Source organism: Zalophus californianus, chromosome 4 (genome assembly GCF_009762305.2).
Source record: "Zalophus californianus isolate mZalCal1 chromosome 4, mZalCal1.pri.v2, whole genome shotgun sequence".
Classification (NCBI taxonomy): domain Eukaryota; kingdom Metazoa; phylum Chordata; class Mammalia; order Carnivora; family Otariidae; genus Zalophus; species Zalophus californianus.
The window spans coordinates 92,283,436-92,304,860 of NC_045598.1; the positions used below are offsets into that span (position 1 = coordinate 92,283,436).

General features: G+C 57.1%; 1 protein-coding gene across 3 annotated transcripts; it reads right to left on the bottom strand.

Annotated features, from left to right (window-relative positions):
• Nucleotides 1–614: 614 nt before the first annotated feature.
• EPS8L3 (EPS8 like 3) lies at nt 615–18,088 on the bottom strand. 3 transcript variants are annotated; one of them, XM_027578137.2, is made up of 20 exons: nt 17,921–18,088; nt 13,455–13,582; nt 11,202–11,291; nt 10,999–11,063; nt 9,479–9,637; nt 9,051–9,200; nt 8,824–8,879; nt 8,290–8,432; nt 8,085–8,200; nt 7,738–7,858; nt 7,586–7,647; nt 7,258–7,332; nt 6,765–6,913; nt 3,759–3,840; nt 3,467–3,501; nt 2,801–2,987; nt 2,462–2,590; nt 1,878–1,951; nt 1,238–1,370; nt 615–956 (listed from the first exon to the last, which is right to left on the bottom strand). In XM_027578137.2, the coding sequence occupies exons 3-20, from the start codon at nt 11,284–11,286 to the stop codon at nt 945–947; spliced, it is 1,833 nt and encodes a 610-aa protein (XP_027433938.1). In that variant the 5' UTR covers nt 11,287–11,291; nt 13,455–13,582; nt 17,921–18,088; the 3' UTR covers nt 615–944. The 3 variants fall into 3 exon arrangements, with proteins under 3 accessions (XP_027433938.1, XP_027433956.1, XP_027433946.1); XM_027578155.2 differs by having other exon boundaries at nt 616–956; nt 11,202–11,265; nt 17,921–18,087; XM_027578145.2 differs by having other exon boundaries at nt 616–956; nt 8,290–8,429; nt 17,921–18,077.
• Nucleotides 18,089–21,425: the final 3,337 nt, after the last annotated feature.

The window sequence follows — 21,425 nt, forward strand, 5'->3', positions numbered from 1 at the left end:
ACAAACAGTCCAAACTCTTCACTTAACCTTTGAGAAAATAGGCACCCAGAGTGTGAATTGACTTTATAACCGGTCAAACAGCCAATTGGTAGACTTGCAACTTGCAGTCCAGTGTTCCCTATGCTCCACCACTAAAGAAACAAGCTGGGGGTGGGGTGGGGCAGAGGAGCTCAGGGTTGGCTCACCCAACAGGAGGGGACCACAGTTGTTTTAAAAGAGGAAGTTGCCAAGTGGAGCCCGGAGCAGCTGACGTGTTTGTTAATGCTCCTCTGGCTCCTCAGCCAGGGTGATCCACACCAGCCACTGTCAGACTGAGTACTCTTTCCTCCCGGGAAGAGTTGTACCTCAGCTGTCCTGGGTGCCTTGGGGCGTGCTGGGAGAAGGGTACAGAGAAGGAGAAAGATGGTGGGCAGAGCCTTATCTTGGCGTTTGTTTAGAAAGAGAGTAAGGAGAGCTTCTGCTCAAATTCTCTCAGCTCCGGGCTTGCAGTGGGAGTCCCCACTCACCTTCCAACAGCCTGGCTCAGTGATGGGCGTGGGGCGGCTGCCGTTTTCAGGCCCGGAGTCCCACCTCTTCCTGCCTCCCTGCCTTTGGCCCCCATCAGGCCCAGAGGAAGCTGCGGGGAGGCACAGACCAAGCTCAAAGCTGCTTTTATTGGGGAGGAGAGGGACTGAACGGAGTCCTGACAGATTAAGTGCTCCAGGCTTAGGAAAGAGATACAATAAATAGGTGATAACTGGGGAGGGCTCCCAACACAGCGAGAAGGGGCACCGTTGGTCTCAACCTCTGGGCTTGCTCATCCTCTTTGCTGTGGGAGCTGGGGTGTGGGGTTCGCTGCAAACTGGGGACCCGAGAGCGAATTTTTCAGGGCTCCAAGGAGTATCAGATCTGCCATCTTGCTTGTTGTGGGAGGGTCTTGATCTCAGAAGTGTCTAGGTTGGTGCCTACTGACTCATCTGAGGAAAGAAAAGCATTGAGGTGAGGCGGGTCATGTTGACAATCAGCTTGGAGGCTCACGGCATGCCTGACGTTGCATGCCTGAGCATGTGAAGTCAAGCCTCTGAGGGGGGAATATCCTGTGCCCAGTACCTGTCGCACCCCGTTCTAGCCCAGGCCTGGAATGGAATGGAATGGAATGGAATAGAAGCCTGCAGGCTTGTCCACTTGGCATTCTCCCTCCCACCCTGGGGAGCATCCCGCATTTCCTGTGCGGGTCAGGGGCCCAGGGTGTCCTCACCCCCAGCATCCTTCTGACGGCTTCTAACCGTGCCAGGACCTGTGGGGCCTCCTGGGGACACAGCATCTGTAGCTCCCCGGGTCTCATGTGAAGCACCTGTCTCCCTGTGAAGAAGCCAAGGCTCCTCACCGTGCTGGGAACGAGAACAGCAGGATCTGTCAGCAGGAGAGCGAAGGACTCGGGCCTGTGTATTCGGGGCGTGGTATATTCTGGAGTATCGGACGGATGGGGGGCTGTTTGGGCTTGGAGGCTGGGGTTACAGGAGAATTTAGGGAATAGGGTATCTGGAGGTGAAGGAGTCAGAGAGACATGTTGGCTTAAACCAAGCTCAGGACTCCTGGGTTTGAACTGAGAAACGCCCTGGGAGAGAATTTTATGGTGGGGAGGGGTGGCTGGCAGCTGAAGTTCTTCCTGAGTTCCCTGGGGGATCCTGCTCTCTTCCCCCAGGCAGAGGCTCCTCATTCAGTGCTCTTGCGCAGGCATGGACGCACCCGTTCCCCTGCTCTCTCTAACTCAGCAGAGGGGGGCACTGTGGGTCTCTTCTGGCCCCCGCGTGTTCTGGGTCTCTGGCTTTCCTTGGCTATTATTGGAGTCCTTCGAAGAGGTTCTCCCGACACGCCCTCTGGGGCTAGGCACTCACCTGGTGGAGAAGTGCTCGGCCTGCAGCCAGGCTGTGACCTCCTCAGGCGTTGAGCTAAGTCGAAGCATTGGAGCCTGGAATCAGGGGAGCTGGGGGTAAGAGGCCATCTCATCTCATCTCTCTCTTTTTTTTTTTTTTAAGATTTTATTTATTTTATTTATTTATTTGACAGAGAGACAGCGAGAGAGGGAACACAAGCAGGGGGAGTGGGAGAGGGAGAAGCAGGCTTCCCGCTGAGCAGGGAGCCCGAGGCAGGGCTCCATCCCAGGACCCTGAGCCGAAGGCAGACGCTTAACCCACCGAGCCACGCTGGCGCCCCTCATCTCCTTTCTACCCACAGCCCCCGTCATCCAGGCCCCTGCTCTGGGTTCCTGTCAAATCATTTATCTCACTCCATGGTTCACTTATCTGGTGGGGACAAGGCTTATTCTCTGCTCTGGCCCCATGATAATAAACTTGGCATGTAGTAACCCTGTGGTGGTACGGATGAACTTGAACCAGGGCTATCTCCTCCACTTGTCATTGAATCCTTCCTGCTCCCACCCCTGACTTAGAGCTTCTGGATAGTCGAGGCCAGGTGGTACCCAAGAAGGCGACTGGTTCTGGTTCCTGGAGGCCCCCGACTCTAAGGGCTCTAGGATGTTGCTGGGAATGTAGCCGCTCTGTGCCTTCTCATTCTTCACCAGCCACCACCGCTTGCTCTGGTCCAGGACCTGCCAAGAGTCACTACCTCAGTCACCCAAGCCTCTGTCCATACCCCACACCCCCAGCCAAGGCTTTCTTCCTTCCTGCCCTCCCCCACCCTTCTTCTCCCTATCTAGTCCACCCACCCCAGCAGCCCCATACCCAGACCACCAACGCCAGGCTGCCTATGGCTCCCGCCAACCACCACCTCCTTTTCTAGGCTCAAGCCTGTGTCTCACCTCCAGCACCTCTCCCTGGGCCACAGTCAGTTCCTGTGGGTTTCTGGCTTCAAACTCATATAGGACTTGCATTTTCAGGGCTGGCTTGACAGGTCTGGGGCTGGAGGGCACGTGGTCGGGGTCCCCAAGCTGAGGGCCATGTTGTGTCTCCTCTTGAGCAAAGTAGGAGGTGCTCCCTAACCCAGAGCTTCCCCCCCGACCACACACAGAGTCAGGATGGCTGGAGAATGGAGCCTCAGAGACTGAGTCCCTGTCCCAGCCCCAGAGACCCAGATATCTCCTGCCTGGAGTCTGGTGGTGACTGTTCGGCTGCCACAGGGTTTAATGGCAGGTCAACGTAAGGTGGGGGTTGGGGTGGGGGTTCCTGCAGGCAGGAGGGGTCTGAAATGTCACTGATTTCTGAAGACTCTGCTAGCAGTGCACGTTTCTATGTCTGAACTCTCCTCTGAGTGCTTTATACCTGAGCTCTGGGAAATCAGAGGTAGTATGACGAGAAGGACTGGAGTCTGGGAAGGTAAAACACTTTTTCACCCAAGGTAGGGAAGGCATATGACTGGCTAAATGTGAGCCCAGAGGGTCTGAGTTGTAGAATCCACAGATCCACTGGGTCAGTCCCTCCCCGGCCCTCCCCAGAATCATGCAGTCCCGACTAAGCCCAGGGCGTACCGGAGGGAAGGAGAGTTCTGGTGTCCTGAGGGTGCCTGTAGGGAAAAAACAGAGAGAGCAGGAGCAGGGAGTCAGCCAGCATGGTGGCGGGGAGCTGGGGTATCAGACCACAGCCCCACTCACACACACCTGCCTCATATCCCCATCCCTGCCTGGCCACCACGCAGATCTGGGTCCCTCCGTGAACCCACCCACCAAGTAGGTGTCATGTGACCGTGGTTTGGACTGAGAGGGCAGAAAGTAGCCCAGAGACCAGGGCTTTGAGCAGGGCTCTTTGCGAAGCTCCCCTTACCTGGTTGGAAGGTTCTGGAAGCTGCCAACCATCATAGAATGTGGGTTGGTAGGGCGGGGGCTCAATGCCTGTCCAGTCGGCCCTGCGGAGAGAACAAAGCTGAGTCCACTCCGTGCCGGGCTGCTGGATGTGGCGAGGGAGGAGATGACAGGGCCTAGCCTCGGGATCTTCTAGGGAAGGGAGGACATGGCCCGTGAACACGGATGAAAGGCCCCAGACACCCATACAGGGGCACGCGGTGAAGCATGCACACCTCCCACCGTGAGGGTATCTTTGGCCCGGCCTCACCCCTGCCCGTGAAGTGCAGATACAGTAACTCTGGACTGGGGGTTTGGATCAAAGGGGTGGAACCACAGACTGTCCCCGCCTCGGGGTCTCAGGCAGGGCTTTTCTGACCTGTGTTTCATTTCTTGGCAGTGCTCTCTTTCTTTTTAGCTCACTTGTGGGTGGGACTCACCTTGCATCATAGCAGCTGTTGTGGTTGAGTCTAGGGTGGGGGCTGCTACTTGCTTCCCAGCCTCCCCCCTCCCCCGGCCCTGCTGCACCCCCACTGCAGGAAGGGCAGGGCTGTTCGTGGCATCCAGGCTTGTTCTGCTAGGAATCTTCTCCCGGGGAATCCTCACTCCCCTTGAGGAAGTCCCCTCCCTTCCTCACCAGGCCCCGGAGTACTGCCCCTCTCTCAGTAATGCTTCCCCTGTGTCTGTGTTTCTTACTCTAGGGAGCCCCGTGACAGCACCCTGAGTACTGTGGGTAGGGCATTGGAGGCAGCTAATAAATATCTGCTCAGCAGGAACGAACACATCCTTCTGTCTTCAGAATCTTTTTAATTGGTTCCCTCTCTTTACCCTGAAAACATGCTCAAGTCTTCCCTTGACCCTGTTAATACTCCTTTTAGACAGTCATTCTAGAACCTTCTCTTTTCTGAGAATGTGTCTATATGTCCTGCCTACATTTTCTTACCCCTGGGTCTTTCCTTATTTTTTGCAACCTGATTTTTACCTCTGCTATTACTCTATCGAAACTTGTTCTTGGGGACACCTGGGTGGTTCAGTCGGTTAAGCGTCTACCTTCAGCTCAGGTCATGGTCCCAGGGTCCTGGGATGGAGCCCCTCAGAGTCCCACATCGGGCTTCCTGCTCAGGGAGAGTCTGCTTTCTCCCTCTCCCTCTGCCCTTCCCCCATGCTTGTGTGCTCTCTTTCTCTCTCTCTCAAATAAATAAAATAAAAAAAAAAGAAAGAAAGAAAGAAAGAAATTTGTCCTTCAAAAGTCCTGATAATCTCCCGATTGCCAAATACAATGGCCTTGTAGGGTCTAAATGCTTCTGGATTACCACAGCATTTAGTGCTATTTATAACTTCCAGTCAATTTGCCTAAAAGCAAGTCACCTAAATATAATTTGCCAAAACTCAACTCTTTTGAGGGCTTTTACATCTTTTTGGTTAGTCCCTTTTCTGTATTGTCTCTCCATTCATTCATTCACTGACTTTTGGTTATTTTAAGAAATTGGAAAACATTTTAGGGCACATATGACTTCATTTTATATTTGAAATAATAAACAGGGACAGAAAAGAGAATAGAAATTACCAGGGACTGGGGAGAGGGAGGAATGGGTACAGAGTTCTGTTTAATTAATTGTTTAATGGGTATAGAGTTTCTGTTTGGCACGATGAAAAAGATCTGGAAACAGTGGAGACGATTGCACAACACTGTGAACATACCTAACGCTGTCGAATCATACACTTTAAAATGGTAGATCAGATCTTATGTATGTTCTACCACAGTGAAATCAATAGATTACATTGAATCGTAATTCATGTCTTTAGATGAATCGGGCAAAAATTCTTTTAACGAGGCTGCACAGGGAAGGGCTGCCTATTAGGCAGGAGACTCACTAGCACAACTGGGCTGATTTCCTGGTCGACTCTCTCTCTCTTTCTAAAACCCTCTTTTCTCCGGGTCTTCACGCCCCTGCTTTTTTGTTTCTCCTTTCAATTCTCTGGGATATCTCTTGGCCTCCTTGACCCTTTCCCCCTTTTGCCACCAGCCCTTGGAAGTGTCCCTTCCTTCCTATCCCACGGGCTGGTGCAGGCCTCGCTGGCTTAAGTGAGTTCTTGGGGCTCCCTCTGGAGTCCTTGCCTCTAGGTGGCTCCAGAGGTCACCTTTTTTTTTTTTTTTAAAGATTTTATTTATTTGTTTGACACAGAAAGAGAGAGAGAGAGAGAGAGAGAGCGGCAGGCAGAGGGAGAAGGAGAAGCAGGCTCCCTGAGAAGCAGGGAGCCTGATGCGAGGCTCGATCCCAGGACCCTGAGATCATGACCTGAGCCGAAGGCAGATGCTTAACCAACTGAGCCACCGAGGCGCCCCCCAGGTGTCGCTTTTGTGCTGACTGTTCTCAAACCCACAGGACAGCTGGGACCTCTCTCCTGAGTTCCGGTGCGGGGGGTGCTCTATCTGGGGAATGTTTCACTGACGCCCCAGCTCCAGCTCGGCGCACCCCCAGCTGGTCCCACCTCCCGCTCGCTCCTTGCGGCCTCCCCAGCCAGGCCTGATTGTGCTGTGGCCCATCTCACGGCCACACGGAATACCTCTTTCTCTCTCCACCCCTTGGCCCATTGGTTGCCAAGTCTTAGTGATGTTGCATCGGCATCGCTTCCGTCAGCAATCCTTAAGTTCTGGCTGGATTGAGACAAAGTTTTCACTTTGTCCTTGACCAAAATGAGAAAATATTTTAACAGCAGGTTGCCAACTCTGCTTTCTTGGGAAGAATTGTCCTTTTCTCCTTCAGTGGTGGCGGTGATGGTGAGCGGCCATTTTGGTGTGGGTTTTTTTTTTTTTTATTGTTTGTATGTAGTCTAATAAAAAGCTGGGAACTCCACGTAGAGTCCCCCTGGATTTGTTTTGAGTTATTTCTGGTTTGTGACAACCGAGAGCCTGCCGTCTCCAACGTCCTGCCAGGTGCCCCCATGCCCCTTGGCCCAGTTCAGTCCCGGCCTTGCCCTCACTCACCCGCTGGTGGTCCAGGCCACACCCAGCTTCTTCCAGAAGTCACTCTCAGCCGGGCTGAGGCAGGACTGTAGCAGGTCGATGGCTTTGGGGGTGAGGAGGGGTGAGATCACTTGGGCTACTAGGCCAGGCTCAGGGCACTGGGCCAGGATCTAGGGGAGGGATGGGAGGTGTCAGGAAGCTGAGGCTCTCCCAGGGCCAAACAGGAGTGGGAAGGGGCCCGCGATTCCTGGCTTCCCATATTGCCTCAGGCCTGCTGCTCCTTCCTGCCTCCCTTGGATCCCTGGTGTCCTCGGACCGACCCCAGCCCATCTCGCCTGTTGAGGGGTTCTGTACACAGCAGGGCTGGTGTTTTGAAGTCAACGAGGAGGTTGTGTTGTGGTGAGCAAGGTGCAGACCCCACAGCCTCCCTCTGCCGCCTGACTTCCACCCCGGCCTCTGCTCTGTCTTAACTTCAGCCTGTCCCTCTTCATCACCCTGTTTTCCCCAAACTCACGGAGTCTAGAAGTTGGAAGAGGATGTGCACGAACTCAGGGGCGTTCCTCTCCTGCAGCCAGATGGCCAGCTTCCCCTGGGGACACAGGGCACTACGTGCTACTACCCTTCATCCCTCCCCACCTTCACCAGGACCCCAGGACACTACAATTGTTTGGGGCCTCGGGTGGGAGCCTGGTACTCTCCAAAAGTCCCAAGAGGAGGAGGGCAGGTTCCAGGGGGAGAAGCTAGAGAAGGCAAGGACTTGGGGGTGTCCACGACACCAGAGAGGAGGCAGTTACTGGGGTGGGATGAGGGGAGGGCTGTGGAACTTGTGAGGGGTCACATACTAGGAGGTTGAAGCTGTACTTGATCTTCTGGAAGCAATCAATATACTGGGCCTGTGTCATCACTACAGGGGAGGGCGAAGGTGGTGGGCTGTAGATCATCCCAAGACCACATCCCCACCTCTCTCCCCTCCCCTGCAGCCCTCAGCACTCACCCCACTGGTCCTTGCCCTTTTTCTTCCCCAGTCTCTTCTTCTTATGACTGTTCATTGCCTGGGCCTCCTTCAGCTTTCCTGCAAACAGCTCGATGTCCCTAAGGACATGGCTTAGTATCTCCTGGACCCCAAACAACCCGTGCCCTTGAGTCGGCAGTTGGGCCCACCCTGGAAGCCGCCCCCACCCCAGACCCTTCCCCTGACCCTTCCCCACCTCCAACTAGAGCCTCAGGCCCAGCCCAGAGTCTGATCAAGCCTCCCTGTCCCTCCTCAGTCCCGGGCCTGCCTTGGCCATCCTGGGACCAGGCCCAGAGAGCCTCAGCGGGCTCAAGACAATCTACGGTTACCTCATCCTTCTCTGGGTTCTCGGGGGATGGGGGCTGCCTTGGAGGAGGCAGAGTGAAGGTGCTTTGTTCACGGACACTGGAGTTGTGTGGCAGCCGCCGTGGGGATGGTGGTGTGCCTACAATGGAAGGGGACAGTGGCCCAGAGCCTTTTTTTGATTTTTGATCCAAAGCTTCCTTTCCACCTGCCCTCATGCCCCACACTTACTGTGCTGTGGGGTCGCCCAGGAGGGCTGTTCTGGAGGGGGCCTCTGCTCTCGTGAGGGTACCTGCTCCTTGGGGAATGACCTTTCCAGAGGAGGCCCCTTCCATCTGTATTGGCTGGGGTGACGGGCTCCAGATGGGGGTCTGCTGAGCACATGATGGGGATACAGCTTTGACAGGCTTCTTGGGATGGAGGCTCTGCCCCAGGATCAAGGGGTATCACCACCCCCCTCCAGGAGATCCACCTGCCCTGCTCCCTGGTCTCCAGCCGGACTCCACCCTGCCTCACTCATGCCCCCTAGGCCCTCTCGGTCCCATGTCAGTCTCCGGGGACAGTCTCCAGTGTTCCCTGGGCCCAGTCTCATCTCTTCCCTCATGCCCATCTACATCCCAGCCCCAGTCTGGTCCTTCCCCAGTTCCAGGCCCAGGCTGGTTGGGCCACAGGCTCCTGGGATCCCCCAGGAGTGGGGCCAGGGCCTGGCCCACCCAGGCCCAGGCTCTGAGGTCCTGCAGGTGGGCTGGGGCCCAAACTGCCTACCTTTGCTCTTGCTCCTCTTCCAGGGCCTTCTGCAGGCAGGCCTTGAGTTGCTCTGCCTGGAGGAAGCAGCAATCAGGCAGGCTCTCTGTGTGTGTGTGTGTGTGTGTGTGTGTGTGTGTGTGTGTGTGTGTGTGTGTGTCGGTGCCGGGGGGAGGGTGCCGGGGGGAGAGTGATGGTCGTTGGACCCTATGCCCACTCCCTCCTCAACCCTGCCCCTGGTCCCTCACCCCCACTTCCTGGCACTGGAAGAGCAGAATGCTGGTGACTGGCAGGCCCGACTCCTGCACCATGATGGACAGGACGGAGCTGTAGGAGCAGGTGTTCAGCGCCGTGTCCACGGCCTGGATGCTGTCCAGGCGGTAAGAGTCCAGCTCCTCCTGGGCCAGATGGAGAGTTCGGCCGTGAGCACCGCGGTGGCTGCTGGGAACTCTGAACCTGGGCCGCCCCAGCTCGCCTCGTGGCCTGGGGCAGGGGTGTCGTCTTCCCTGACCCCGGTGCCTCTGTCCCCCAGCCCTCCCTAGGCCTGGGTACGTACTGTATATGGGGACAGCTAGCCTATGTTTGGGGCACGGGATGGGTGGAGTCCATGCCTGGTGCTGGCTTATCCACAACCCATGTTAGCTGTGACCCACTGCAGAGTCCAGAGGGGGCTGACCTTTGTCTCGATGTCCAGCAGCTGGAGCCAGCCATCTCTGACCTGCAGGAGCAAGTCTTGGCTCCACACCCGGCCCTGAGCATCCATCTCCTGCAGCTTCCTCAGGGCATCCTTGGGTTCCTGGACTTTCTGAGTCCCCAGCTTACACGTCATCAGGTGCTGAGGGGAAAGGAGGATTGGAGAGGGGGCACATAGGTGGTGGTGGGCAGGGGCGGGGGAAAGGCAGCAGAGGAGAAGGACGTGTTCCTGGCCTCCTTGTCGGGGAGGTCCCAGGCCATCCCCATAGAGCAGCCTTCTGTGGCCAAGGGGAGGCCAGGAGCAGTTGGGCTAGGGTAGGGCCCCCGAGTCAGGGTCTGATGAGCCGCATGCGAGGGTTTAGGACTCTGGAAAAACGATGTCATGGCCCTTAACAGTCCCGGCCAGCAGAGGGGGTTGTTTAGAGGTAGATGTGGGCTCTAATAACCCAACAAATAAAGTCAGAACTCCTCTGGGTGGGATATAGGACCTTCAGATTCTGTCCCTGGCTTTCTTTGCCCTCTTTGGGAATCCACCATCCCAGCCTGGTCCTTCTCCTCACTGACTGAACAGTCCTGCCTCCCTGCCTTGGCTCATGCCTCTCACCATACCCAGAATGCTTTTCCCACTTCTGCTAGTCTATCCCTTCCCAGTCTCCCAGGGAGATCAAGAGCTCCCTCCCTGGGTCTTGCCCGATGAGGGCCATAGTCATCTCGGTCTCACTCAGAGCCTTGCCCACTGCTAGTCTGACCATCCTGGAAGGTTTTTGCTGTTACTCTTCCTCAAGGAGACCCCTCCCTTCTCCCATCCAAATGCCACCTTCACAAGCCACAGCCCCGCCCCTTGCCCTCCCCTCCAGGCCCTTGTTGGGGGGGCGGCCGTTGCTTCCTGCTCCTGACACCCCTGTCCTGCTCTCTGTCCAGGCCTCAGCGCCTCTCTGGGAGTTCACGCTGCCAACATATTCCGGGGCCCCTGACCTCATGTGCATCCGGGACACATCTCCTCTTGCTCTCACCCACCAGGCCTGAATGGAGCCAGTTCCCAACCCCCGCCACTGTCATGAGGCCCAGGACTCCTGGCCCCAACTCACCTGGCAGGCTTGGGCATCCCTGCTGCCCTGTGAGCCTCCAGACCACTGTCCCTGTGTCCTTCCCCTGCTTCTTCTCCCTGGGAGCCTAAATCTGCTGCTGCCCCAGATGCTTCAGCCTGATCAGGTGTCTGCTCTTCCCCACAACACCCTTCCAGCCTGCGCTCGCCCTGTGGTGCCAACAGCCCTGCAGGCAACTAGATCTCACAGCGCCAGTGCCGTTTGCCCAGGCAGGGCTGGAACCTTCTTTCCAGCCCCCAGTGGCGCATGCCTGCCCTGGGGACTCCAGCCCAGACCTCTCCCCGCTGAGACAGGGCTCTGCTTGCACGTCCTTGCAGGGACCACCGTCCTCATGCAGGCTGTCTTCCTGCCGCCATGCCAGATCCTGGGCAAAGAGCAGTTCCCCAGAGTTACTCACCTCCACCCTGTGCTGCAGACAGGTGGCCTCGGAGGAGACCTTCTTCAAGTACTCCTTCCGGTGCACTGCAGGGGTGCAAAGCAAGGGGATGGAGATGGAGGAACAGATTGGCGGGGAGACAGACAGTTACGGGAGGCGGGGTGGTCAGCAAGGGCAGGGGTTTCGGGGAGGGGAGGAGAGAGGGGACCAGAGGGGGAGCTCACGGTAAATGGCTCTGCTGCTGGGCCGGGACATGCTGGCACGGTTAGATGACTCCTCGAACTGACACTGAACCAGAGAGACAGCCATCAGGGCTGGGGAGAAAAATACCAGGGCAGGACCAGGCAGGAGACGGTGCTCTTGTAGCTCATCCCTCACTCAGGCCTGAGTTTGGGCCAGGCTCTGACCTGGGGCCTCCAGGACCAGACCCAAAACTTCTGGCTCCAGGGGCCTTTCCGGAACCATCCTGCAGCCTTGCCTTCCTCCGAGGAGCCCCATTTTGGCTGGGCCGGGGAGGCCTCAAGGCAGGCTCCTGGCCTTCCATTATTTGGTCAGTAAGGCTCATTCCCATGGGCTTGGGAAAGCTGTGTGGACAGGCACCCGGGAATCCTGTCCTGGGCCTGGATGTAAAAGATGCCAGGTCCATGGGCTGCACCTAGCCTCTGGAGGAAAGGTGTCAGGTACAGCAGCCTTCCTTGCCAAAGCAAGCCTCTTGAGCAAGTCTGTTTCAGTTCTGCAAATTGGGAGGAGGTTATGTTGCCTCTTAAGCTGCGGACCCACTTAGGGAGGGGTGTGTGGTGTGTGTGTCTGTGTGTGTGTGTGTGTGTGTGTGTGTGTATCTGTTTGCATGCACGTGTGCAGGCATGTTAATCATGGGGCTCTGTAGGATTTGTCAATGATCTGCACTTCCCTGAATGTCTTAAGACAGTCAAGACTCCTGTCTCTTCACCTTTCCATACTCTGAACCCTCTGCCCAGAGCCCCTCCATACCCAGCCCTTGAAATCCAGCTCAAGGATCACCTCCTCCGTGAAGCCCCCCTTGACCACCATTCTCCCCTGCCCAGAGTGCCCTCCTGATGCCACGGCCAATCTTGTATGTTTCTCTCTCACAAAGACAGCCGCTCTGGTTCATGTGCAAGCCTGGGGCCGTGCCCCTTACAAACGCCATATTTAATTTTCACTACCATTGCTTGTACTTCTTTGGCTCTACGTGCTGAGCACTGTTCTATGGACTTCACCCTCATCAACTCACTTAATCCTCAAAACAACCTCACCCAGCAGGTGCTGTTCTTGTTCCATTTACCAGATGGGGACTCTGAGGCTCAAAGAGGGTAACAAGGCCTGAGGTCACCACAGTATTTTCTGGAGAATGAGCCTAGCCCAGTCTGGCTGCAAACCCCAGGCTTTAATTGTGTAGATATGCCTCTGTCACGGGGCTGTGACCTGCTGAGGACAGACTTGTCTTGCCACGGCTGTCTCCCCAGTGCCTTCCCAGCATGGGGCGGGGGTTTGTCTAGAATACACACACGTCAGAAAGGAAAGGAGGTAAGTACAGTGTGTGTGCAGGTGCAGGGTGGGATGGGAGAGAATTAAGCATGGGGGTCAAGGGTAAGTGTCATTTGAATGACGTGTGTATGCATCATGAATAGGGTGTCAAGTTTGTGGGTGCCATGCATCTCTGTGGTATGCCTGCATTGTACAGAAACGCTGAAACATCCTGGGCAAAGTATAAGAGAAGAGCCCACACCCGTTTATTAGGATGGTTATGAAAGTAACAGAGGGTCTGATAAGATGACTCAGGGATGGGGAAACCAGTTGCTAGGAAACAACTGAGGGATTGTGGAGGAGGCAGCTGGCTCTGTTTTCCTTGTTTGGGAGCACCCCTGTTCCCTCGGGGACAGGGGTGCTAGAAGCCTGCTCCTCCCCACTCTACACCACCCCTCCCCCCAGGCTGCACACTTCCTGCTTCTAGATCCAGAAAAGAAAGAAGAGAAAATGAGCTTTGCCTTGGTCAGCCCTGCTCCCCTCCCCCGCCCAAGCCAGGATGGTCCCTGTGGGTCCCTGTGGGCAGGTCCCGGGAACTGTCTGGAGCTCAAGATCCCAGACAACAGGAGAGGGGAGGCAGCTCGCTTTGGCCTGCCTTGCCCTTGGGGGAGTAGGGCTGTGGCCGCCTAGTTTCCCCCATGTATCTCCTGAACTTAGGGGCTTGACACAGCGAAGGGGTGTCTGCATCACAAACCCTGGGAGAAGGAGCCCAGAGATGTTTCTGGACCCCTGGCTCCCCACTGTCCTGCTTCCGAGCCAGCTAGCCAGCTAGCCAGCAGATGAGTCCCAAGCCTTTCTTGGGCTTGCTCTTCCTGGCTGCATCTGGGAATGGGCTGGAGACCTTGGCCTGGGAAGACACTGATTTGTTCCCACCACCCCGGGATCACCTGCGGCAGGGCAGGGCCCTGATCTTCCTGAAGGCCAGGCCTTACCTGTGTTCCAGTGAGGTTTGCCCCACCACGGGGGCTGCTGCTTGAGCTGGTGGTCCGGTGCTGGCTGTGGGAGGGCAGTGTCTTCTCTGCTGGCGGCCACAGACAGAGGTCCTATGGCCAGGCGGGCCCTGGGTGAGCAGGCGGGCCTTATGGTGATGAGGCCACGAGGCAGCCACACCTGTGCTCTTTGGACTCCGGTGGGTGTGGAGGCTTCCTGGGCCACCACCCCGACTTGGCACGGAAGCCTGGACCTGTGGCAGTGCCAAGCTTAGCCAGGGACCCTGCGGCCCAGCCTCCTCCTCTGCTTTCCTCCAGAGTTGGGGTGTGGCCTTTTGGGTACCTCCACTGAGGTCCCCCGTCTGCATCAGGCGCTAGGGCTGGGGCCAGAAGGAGAGGGTCCCCTTGGCCCAGGGAGGTCTGGCTTCTGTGGCCAGGGGACAGGTGGCTAGAGGTGGCCCCCAGGCTTTGGGGAAGCTGTGGACTGGCATGTGCCCGTGTGGGTGCGTGTGCTACACGAGTGGATGCACGATCATGCGTGCCCAGGTGGTGCCTGTGAGCAGGACATGGATCTTGGAAGAGCAGATGGGGACCGGAGACAGGGACCACCACGGGTATTACATGGAGGGCTGAGACCTTTCCTGGCAGGACCACTTCATTCTGTCCTTTCTTCTGTCTCCTCCCACCCAGCAGGGAGCACCCCCCACCCCCAAGTCCTTGCTCTTCCACTCACTTTCCTACCCCCTGCCTTGTACCCTCAGACCTCTGGTCCATACCTGGCTGGCTTCAGCAAAAATGAGAAACGGAGGCTTGCCTTTGTCCCTAGTCACAAACACACCCAGTCCCTGGGCTTCCGTTTACTTAAAAACCTTCCTTGGCACCCAGGGTGGGCCTGGCTGCCTGCCCCTCTGGGAGCTCCCAGTCTAACAAGGGCACAGCATATGAACAGACACCAAGGGAACAAGGCAGGACAGGAGAGGAGAGGAGGGAAGTCCAATGTGGTGGTGGATCTTGTGGGCAGAGGTCGGGACCTGGTAGGTGTTAGGATCCATGGAGAGTCCTGTGGGCTGGGAGCAGAGCCTGCATCTGTGTGCCCATCCTTGGCTTCCCGGGCCACCCCGGGGAGATCTTGGCTGAGTCACCGCCCCCAGCCGAGCCAACACTGCCCTGGATGGTCTGGAGTTCGGGGATTGGATCCCCGCCAGGGCCTTCCCCATCTGCAAGAGTCCATCGGGCCGCCAGCTTCAGGGGCCCAGGGTTCAGGTGCTAGCTGGGCCAGCCCCGAGCCATGGCCTCATGGGAACCCGCCCTCCAGGCCTCGCTGGGGCTCAGCCTCTTGGTCCTCCAGCTTCCTTCCGGATAGGACAGCCTGTCACCTGGCCTCCTCCAGTCCCAGCCCCAGCTTCATCCAGGCCGTAGCCACATTCCAGCCCCAGCACAGGCCCCAGCGCCCAGCTAAGCCCGTGCTCCTGCCCGGCTCAGGGCAGGCCGGTCCTTTGAAGAGTCTCCCGTGACCTCAGTGCAAGGACAGTAGGCTCTCGCACAGGCCCGGGGGGAGGGGGCAGGGGCGCCGCCCGCCGCAGAGAGGCACATGACTCTTCGGGCAGAGAGACAAGGAGCACCTCGTGGCCCCCTCAGCTCTTGCTCTCTACAGTGCCCCGTAGGGGTGCCCTTGGGAGCATGGGGGCCTCCTTAGACAGCAGCCCTGTGCAGCCTGGGCAGGGCTGGACCCAGGGCTTCTTTGGTGCCGGGCAGTGTGGATGTCTGCCAGAAGGGAGCCGCTCCAGGGAAGGGGGGCATTAGGAGGGATGGAGAGGCCAGGCCATCCACCTCTGGGGTTGTGGGGGCCATTCCTGGTGCTTTTGCACAAAGAGAGTTCCCGGTGCCAAAGTAGTTCTTTAGCAAAGTAATCCTGGCTGGGGCACCACGAGCTGGGACTCAGAGGGCATCTCCTTGAACTGTGAGGCTATGAGGGCTTTGGACCTCACCCATTCACTCACTCGCTCATTCACTCCCCAGCTCTATATGGAAGGCTTCCCGTCGGCCGGGCCCCATGCTAGATGCTGGGAGACACCTTGGGACTCAGCCTGAGTTCAGTGTCTCCCTCCAATCAACCCAGCCTCCCCGCCCATGTACCCAGCTCAGTGGAGGCACCAACACCCAGCCAAACGGCCAAGCAGGATGTTGCTGGTCTGCTGCCTCCTCAGAAGGCCCTGCCACCTGCTGGTTCCCTCAGTCTCTCACAGGGAGAGGCTGCTGAGGAGTGAGGGGTAGGATCAGACACAGGTGCACAGGCTTTAGGCTGAAGGGGCCAAGGAGTCCCTCCAGGCTACCCCGGCCTGGGCCTCCCAGAAACTCCAGAGCAGGCCCTGCTCAGTGCCGGGGGAACTCTGGAGGAAAGAGAGGTCTGCTTGCCTGAAGGGCCATCAGGGAGGGAGAGTAGGACTCTAGTATTTGAGGAGAGAGGCCTGCTTGTGGCTGAAAGGGATGGAGAGCCAGCTAAGAGCACCTCAGATTCGTGGAAGCAGACGCCAGGGCAGGGTCCACCCAGAGCTCTTGCGGGTGCACTGCACGGATGATGTCGGATCGGGAGCTGGGGCCTGAATGGAGGCCACGGCCAGGGGCTGATGCCTGGTCCTGGGGCTCAGAAACAGACCCCATCTCTGGCCACTGCTGCCTCCAGTCCTGGCACCTGGGGGCAAGTGGCTTCTGTGGGCCAGGTAGAGGAGTCGATGAGAGACCTCATGCCTGCATTTGTAGCTTACATTGCAGAGGTAGAAGAAAGGAGCAGATGTAAAGGTAATCAAAGCACCGGGGTGGTGTGATTGAAGGCATGGGTGTGGGAAGATACTTTGCGTGTAATTAGAGAAGACATCTCTGAGGAGGGGAACTACGAGCTGAGATAAAGGGTTTGAAAGGAGATGGTGTGAAGTGCCCATGGAAGGGGCGCCCCGTGACAAAGATGTGGCTGCTGGAAAGGCAGCTGGGAGACTGAAGCGGAAAGGGTGCGGGGAGAGGCGGTTCAAGGTGGTCTGAGGTGGGGCAGGCAGGGCCAGATGGTAGTCACAGTGCACCAGGCTCTGCAGACCACGGCCAGGAGTCTGGCTTTTATTTCAAGGGCCACTGGGAGAGGCTGGGGGGCTTTGAGTGGAGGAGTGGTGTGGTCTGATTTGTGTTTTAGGAGAGCAGGCTGCAGTGGGGGAGTGGGCCCAGGGAGACCGAGGGGCAGCTCGGCAGCGATGGGGAAGATGCAGAGGGCAGTGAGGATGTGGGTGGACTGGCGGGGGCGCACTGTGGTGGCGGAGGAGAGTCCTTTCGGGGGGACTCAGTGTGGGCTTGGACAACTCGGCAGGGTTATGGTGACCCTTGGTGGGGCGGGGAAGACAAGAAGAGAAGGAGGAGCCGGGAGGGAGTGGCGGCTACAGTCTGAAAGGCCTCTGTGGCCTCTGAGTGGAAGCATCGAGAAGGCGGGAGGAACTTGAAAATCAGAAGCTGAGCGCGGTGGGATGACCCCGACGCAGCCATTCAAGACCGCGTGTGGCAAAGCTGTTCAGCCCTTTGGGGGGAAGTTCACGGCGGCGAGGCCTTAGACGGAAAGAGGGCAAGAGCCGGCCGCGGAGTGGTGGTCCCGGAGAAGCCCACCTGGGGAAAGTACGTGAGTGCAGGGCAGTGGCCCCAGGATGAGTGCTGGCCCGCCACATTAGGAGATTGGAAGGCGAAGAGGAACCCACTAAGGAGCCTGAGGGGCAGCCTGTGAGCTCTGAGGGGAGAGAGGAGGGGAGAGTGCTTCTAGAAGGAAGGAGTGGACACCTGGGTGAGGGGGGACCGAGGAGGGGGGAAAAGCGCCGAGAGAGACGAGTCCGTGTCCTTGTCCACACGGAGGCCGTGGGTGCGCCTGAGGAGGGCAGTTCCCTGGAGCCACGGTGGCCGGAGCTGGCTGGAGAGGGTTCGTGTGGGTGGCTCAAAGATGCTCTGCTGGGAATGGGACGGTGGGGTCCGGGGCTGACATATGGAAACTTGTTCAGATGTGTTTAAGAGGGGAGATACGGTGGCATATTTGCTCCTGGGGAGAAGCTACTGGTGAGAGAGCAGAGACAGGGAAGGACTGGCGACTTCAGGAAGCTGCCAGAGAATGGGGTCGAGTGTAGACGGAGAAGGCTGGCATCCCTGGGGGAACAGGGGCGTGGCGTGGGGAGAGTCCTCTGTGCTCCCCACTCCCCATTTAGGCAGAGGAAGACAAGGGGGCTGGGGCAGCAGGAGGTTGGGGGAGGGGGTGACTTGAGGGCATGTGGTCCATTCTCTGGGGTCAGTGTGGTGTCATGGCCTTGAATTTTCCAGAGAGAAGGCCAGGCCCCAGGTGCCTCCAAGGACTGGACGACCAGGGTTGGAATTTGCCCAGCTTGCCCTCAGTCCCTCCATCTCCCAGACCCCCAAACCCAAAGCCAGTGCTCAGGCCTTATTTCTCCTACCTTTCCCTAAAAGTCCCTGGCGGCTGGATGACGTTCTAGGTGTTTCTTGGGGCCCTTCCCCCTGCTTCTGCTCACTTGGTTCCACCACTCTCCTGCCTTGGATCCACTGGGTTACTCCCACACTCCGTGGTATTCTGGGCCTCTCCCACCTCCTCCTCCCTCCTCCAGGTGCACAGGAGGGAGGAGGCCTCGATTCACCCAGCACCCCCTTGACCAGACAGCCCCGAAGGAGAGGCCCTCAGTGATGTCTGGAAAAGCCCTTCACCAGAGGCCCGGACTTTGCACTGTGATTCAGAGCAGGCCTTCAGGAAAGCGGGCCGCCCGGGCTGCTGTGGAGGGGGCAGCCCCGGGGAAGGGCTTGCCCTCTGTGATCTCCAGGGCGGGGCCTGGCCGGGCCCAGCTCAGGCCTCGCCTCCTGGGTGTGCAGGGGAGGGGCCTCAAGCCGCCTCCCTGGCCTGCACTCCTGCTGCTGCCTCCACGTCCACACGCTGCCCAGGAAGAGCACAATGCAGCCATTCAAAACAGCCTGTAAAAAAGACCCTTCAGGGATGTGGGGGAAAGTTCATGATGCAGCATAAGCTGGGAAAGGCCTGCTACAAAGTGACAGATCCTCGTGAGATCCTCGAACTAACAAATAAATAAATTGAAATCCTGTAAATGGAAACAGAAACAAAACAAAACAAAACCCAGAAAGAATCTCAACAAAACCTATAATCATATACATCTAAATAGAAAACAGTGTAATCATATATATCTACATATAGAAAATCTTCATGATGGGGGCGCCTGGGTGGCTCAGCAGGCAGAGCGCGTGACTCTTGATTTCGGGATTGTGAGTTTGAGCCCCAGGTTGGGTGTAGAGATTACTTAAAAATAAAATCTTAAAAGAAAAAAATGTTCATGATGTAGTTCTAGGTGAAAAGGGCTACTTACAAAATGGTAACACTCAGTTTTGTAAAAAAAAAAAAAAAATTGCAATCGTGAAATCTTTTGCAAGACAAAAAATTGTCGCCATGTGAATCTAAACTTTGATGCAGCACCCGCTGTGACAGGCACTCATCTCGGGGGTCAGGGAATGCTTACCACAACCCAAGCAGATTCTGTTATTTGCATCTCTGATTTACATATGAAGACTCTGAGGCACAAAGAGGCAGAGAGAGGTTAAGTAATTCGTCTCTGGAATTTGAACCTAGGAGGCTGGCCTTGAGAAGACGCCACAAGAACCGAGGCAGTCATCTCTAGGTGTGTGGGCCCTTCCTGGTGGCTTTACACTCTTTTTTGTGCTTTTCTGTATTTTCCAACTTCTTCCCGAAGAGCATGTTAGTTACCATTGTAATCCATGCCTCTCTGCTCCCACTCCACCCCACGCAAAATAAATGGGAATTTTAAAAGTAAGAAAACAAGACAAACATATCCCAGGAAGTCGCTCCCCCTGAGGCCCTGGGACTCTGTCCTGCCCCCGGGGTGTCTGCCGAAGGATGAGATCAGTGGCCTGAAGCCTGTGAAGGCCGGTGAGAGGGCTCAGATCTCCCCTTTGTCCCACATGGCCCTCGGGGGTCCCAGAGGCCTGGGCAGTGCCCCCGAGAATCTCAGGCCACCCCACAAAGGCTGGGGCCAGGCCCCATCTTGTTTGGCCTTGAGAGGGGCTGGACTAGCTGTGTAGGCTTCCTTGAGCCTTGGGGAGGTGTGTGTGAGTATGAGTGTGTGTGTGTGTGTGTGTGTGTGTGTGTGTGTGTGTGTGTGTGTGACTGTGAGTGAAAGAGAGATGAGAGAGAAGGGTCGGGGTGGCCGGGAGCACAGAGCCAGCCAAGGAGCCTGAAAGCCTCTCCTTGATTTCTTGGCCCTCATACGCCCACCACACATTTCCACCGCACACTGTTAGGCCCCCACATAAAGCAAGGTTCTCCCTCGTAGCATCCAGCTGCCATTGGAACCCTCTTGGTGACCGGGTGCTTGTTACCTTGCCAGCAATGCAGGCCGTGTGGGACTCTACACAGTACAGAGCAAGGGCCTTGGCGTCAGAAATAATTGGTTGGAACCCTAGTGCTGGCTCTTAGCCATGTGGCCTTGGAATCCAAGCTCTCTGAGCTTCAGGTTCATCATTTGTCAAAAGGGTGGACGTTGACTGTGAGAGTTACACAGGACAGCGTGGGTCACATGTCTGGAGCAGGGGAGGGCATCCACAAATATGCTCCCCAAAGCTGGCCTCCCTGGAAGTCCTTCCTACTGCTCCCAGCAGAACCACTCAGAGTAGACTGGATCTCTCCCAGGGGCCTCTCCAGCAGGCAGGCTTGCCCCTGGGCCACTGGGCCATTCCATCCACCCTTAGCCACCCCAGAAGCAGGGTGCCCAGGCAGGCTGCCATGTTGGTTGCTCTAGAGCAGTTTCTCAGAAGCTGGCTCCATGGGAATCCCTGGGGGGGAGCTTGGTTGAAAATGGAAAGTCCTGGACACCACCATGGAGAGTCCATGAAGGAGTCTCAGAATCCAAGTTTTTACAGTCTCTCCAGTGGTTCTGATGGGAGCCAGCACTCCATCTTCCTCCAGTTGGCACTGTCCTGCCTAAGAAGTGATGAGTGTTTGACTGCTGCCTGACCAGCTTGGACCTGAGAGACTGTCCATCTGCTTGCCCCTCACTTTCCCCACTCAGGCCCCTGAGTGTGCCCCATGGTGTGCTTGGGCTCAGACAGGCAGCATCCTTCCAGAGAAGCTTGTCCTGCCATGAAACTGGACAGTAGCTGGGGCCAGGAGCCCTGGACACCCCAACTCTGATCCAGAATGTTGGTCCATCTAAAGGTCAGGGCAGACATCCTCGTAGGGCTCCCAGAATGAGCCTGATGAGCTTGCTCTGTGGCTTGGCCGCCCAGCCCAGTAGGCTGGAGGTCATAGCCCCATGAACACAGCACAGAATTCAGGCCACCAAAGACCCCCCACCCTGCCTTCACCTCAAGGCCTGGCTGGGATTCCAGAACAAGCCTTTGGTGAGAGAGATAGCCAGTGGGGGTCTGCCCCTTGGTGTGTGACTGGGATCCAGAGGCCTTCAGAGAAAACACCAGGCCCATCCAGGCCTGAGGCAGACATGTTCCAGGAAGAGTGTCGGTAGCCATGAGGCCCCAGTAGAGCCAAGCCCCTGCAGGGGCAGTGGCCTGTCACTCAGAGCAGGCACCCACTGTGCCTGGCCTGTTGGGTCCTCTCAGAATGTGGCACCTTGGGTTGGAGGTGGCCTTAGACCCACCATCTCTTAACTCCTGACTCCCTGAGAGAGCCGCGGAGTCCTGCCCCAGCTGGCCAGCTCTAACCATCACAGCATTCTTCCCCGGGCCAGTGGCCGACCCGCATCCCTGGAACATCTACTCCGTGTGCCCGCCCCTTTAAGGCAAGTCGCTCAGATATTAGAGAGTATACCCTCTGAGAGTCGCCCACATCCTCATTAATGCCTGAGCCCCTGGGTTCAAGTTAAACTCTTGCGACCTCAGTTTCCTCATCTGTGAAATGGAGACAACTAC

What these genes read in the sequence shown, in the direction of transcription:
- EPS8L3 (XM_027578137.2), bottom strand. Translation starts at nt 11,286, where the DNA reads ATGGCTGTCTCTCTGGTTCAGTGTCAGTTCGAGGAGTCATCTAACCGT. An exon ending in AGAACCCAGAGAAGGATGAG is followed by an intron (nt 7,859 to 8,084) that starts GTAACCGTAGAT and finishes TTTGGGGTCCAG; the next exon opens with GAGATACTAAGCCATGTCCT. An exon ending in CAGAACTCTCCTTCCCTCCG is followed by an intron (nt 2,988 to 3,466) that starts GTACGCCCTGGG and finishes TCGGGGGGGAAG; the next exon opens with CTCTGGGTTAGGGAGCACCT.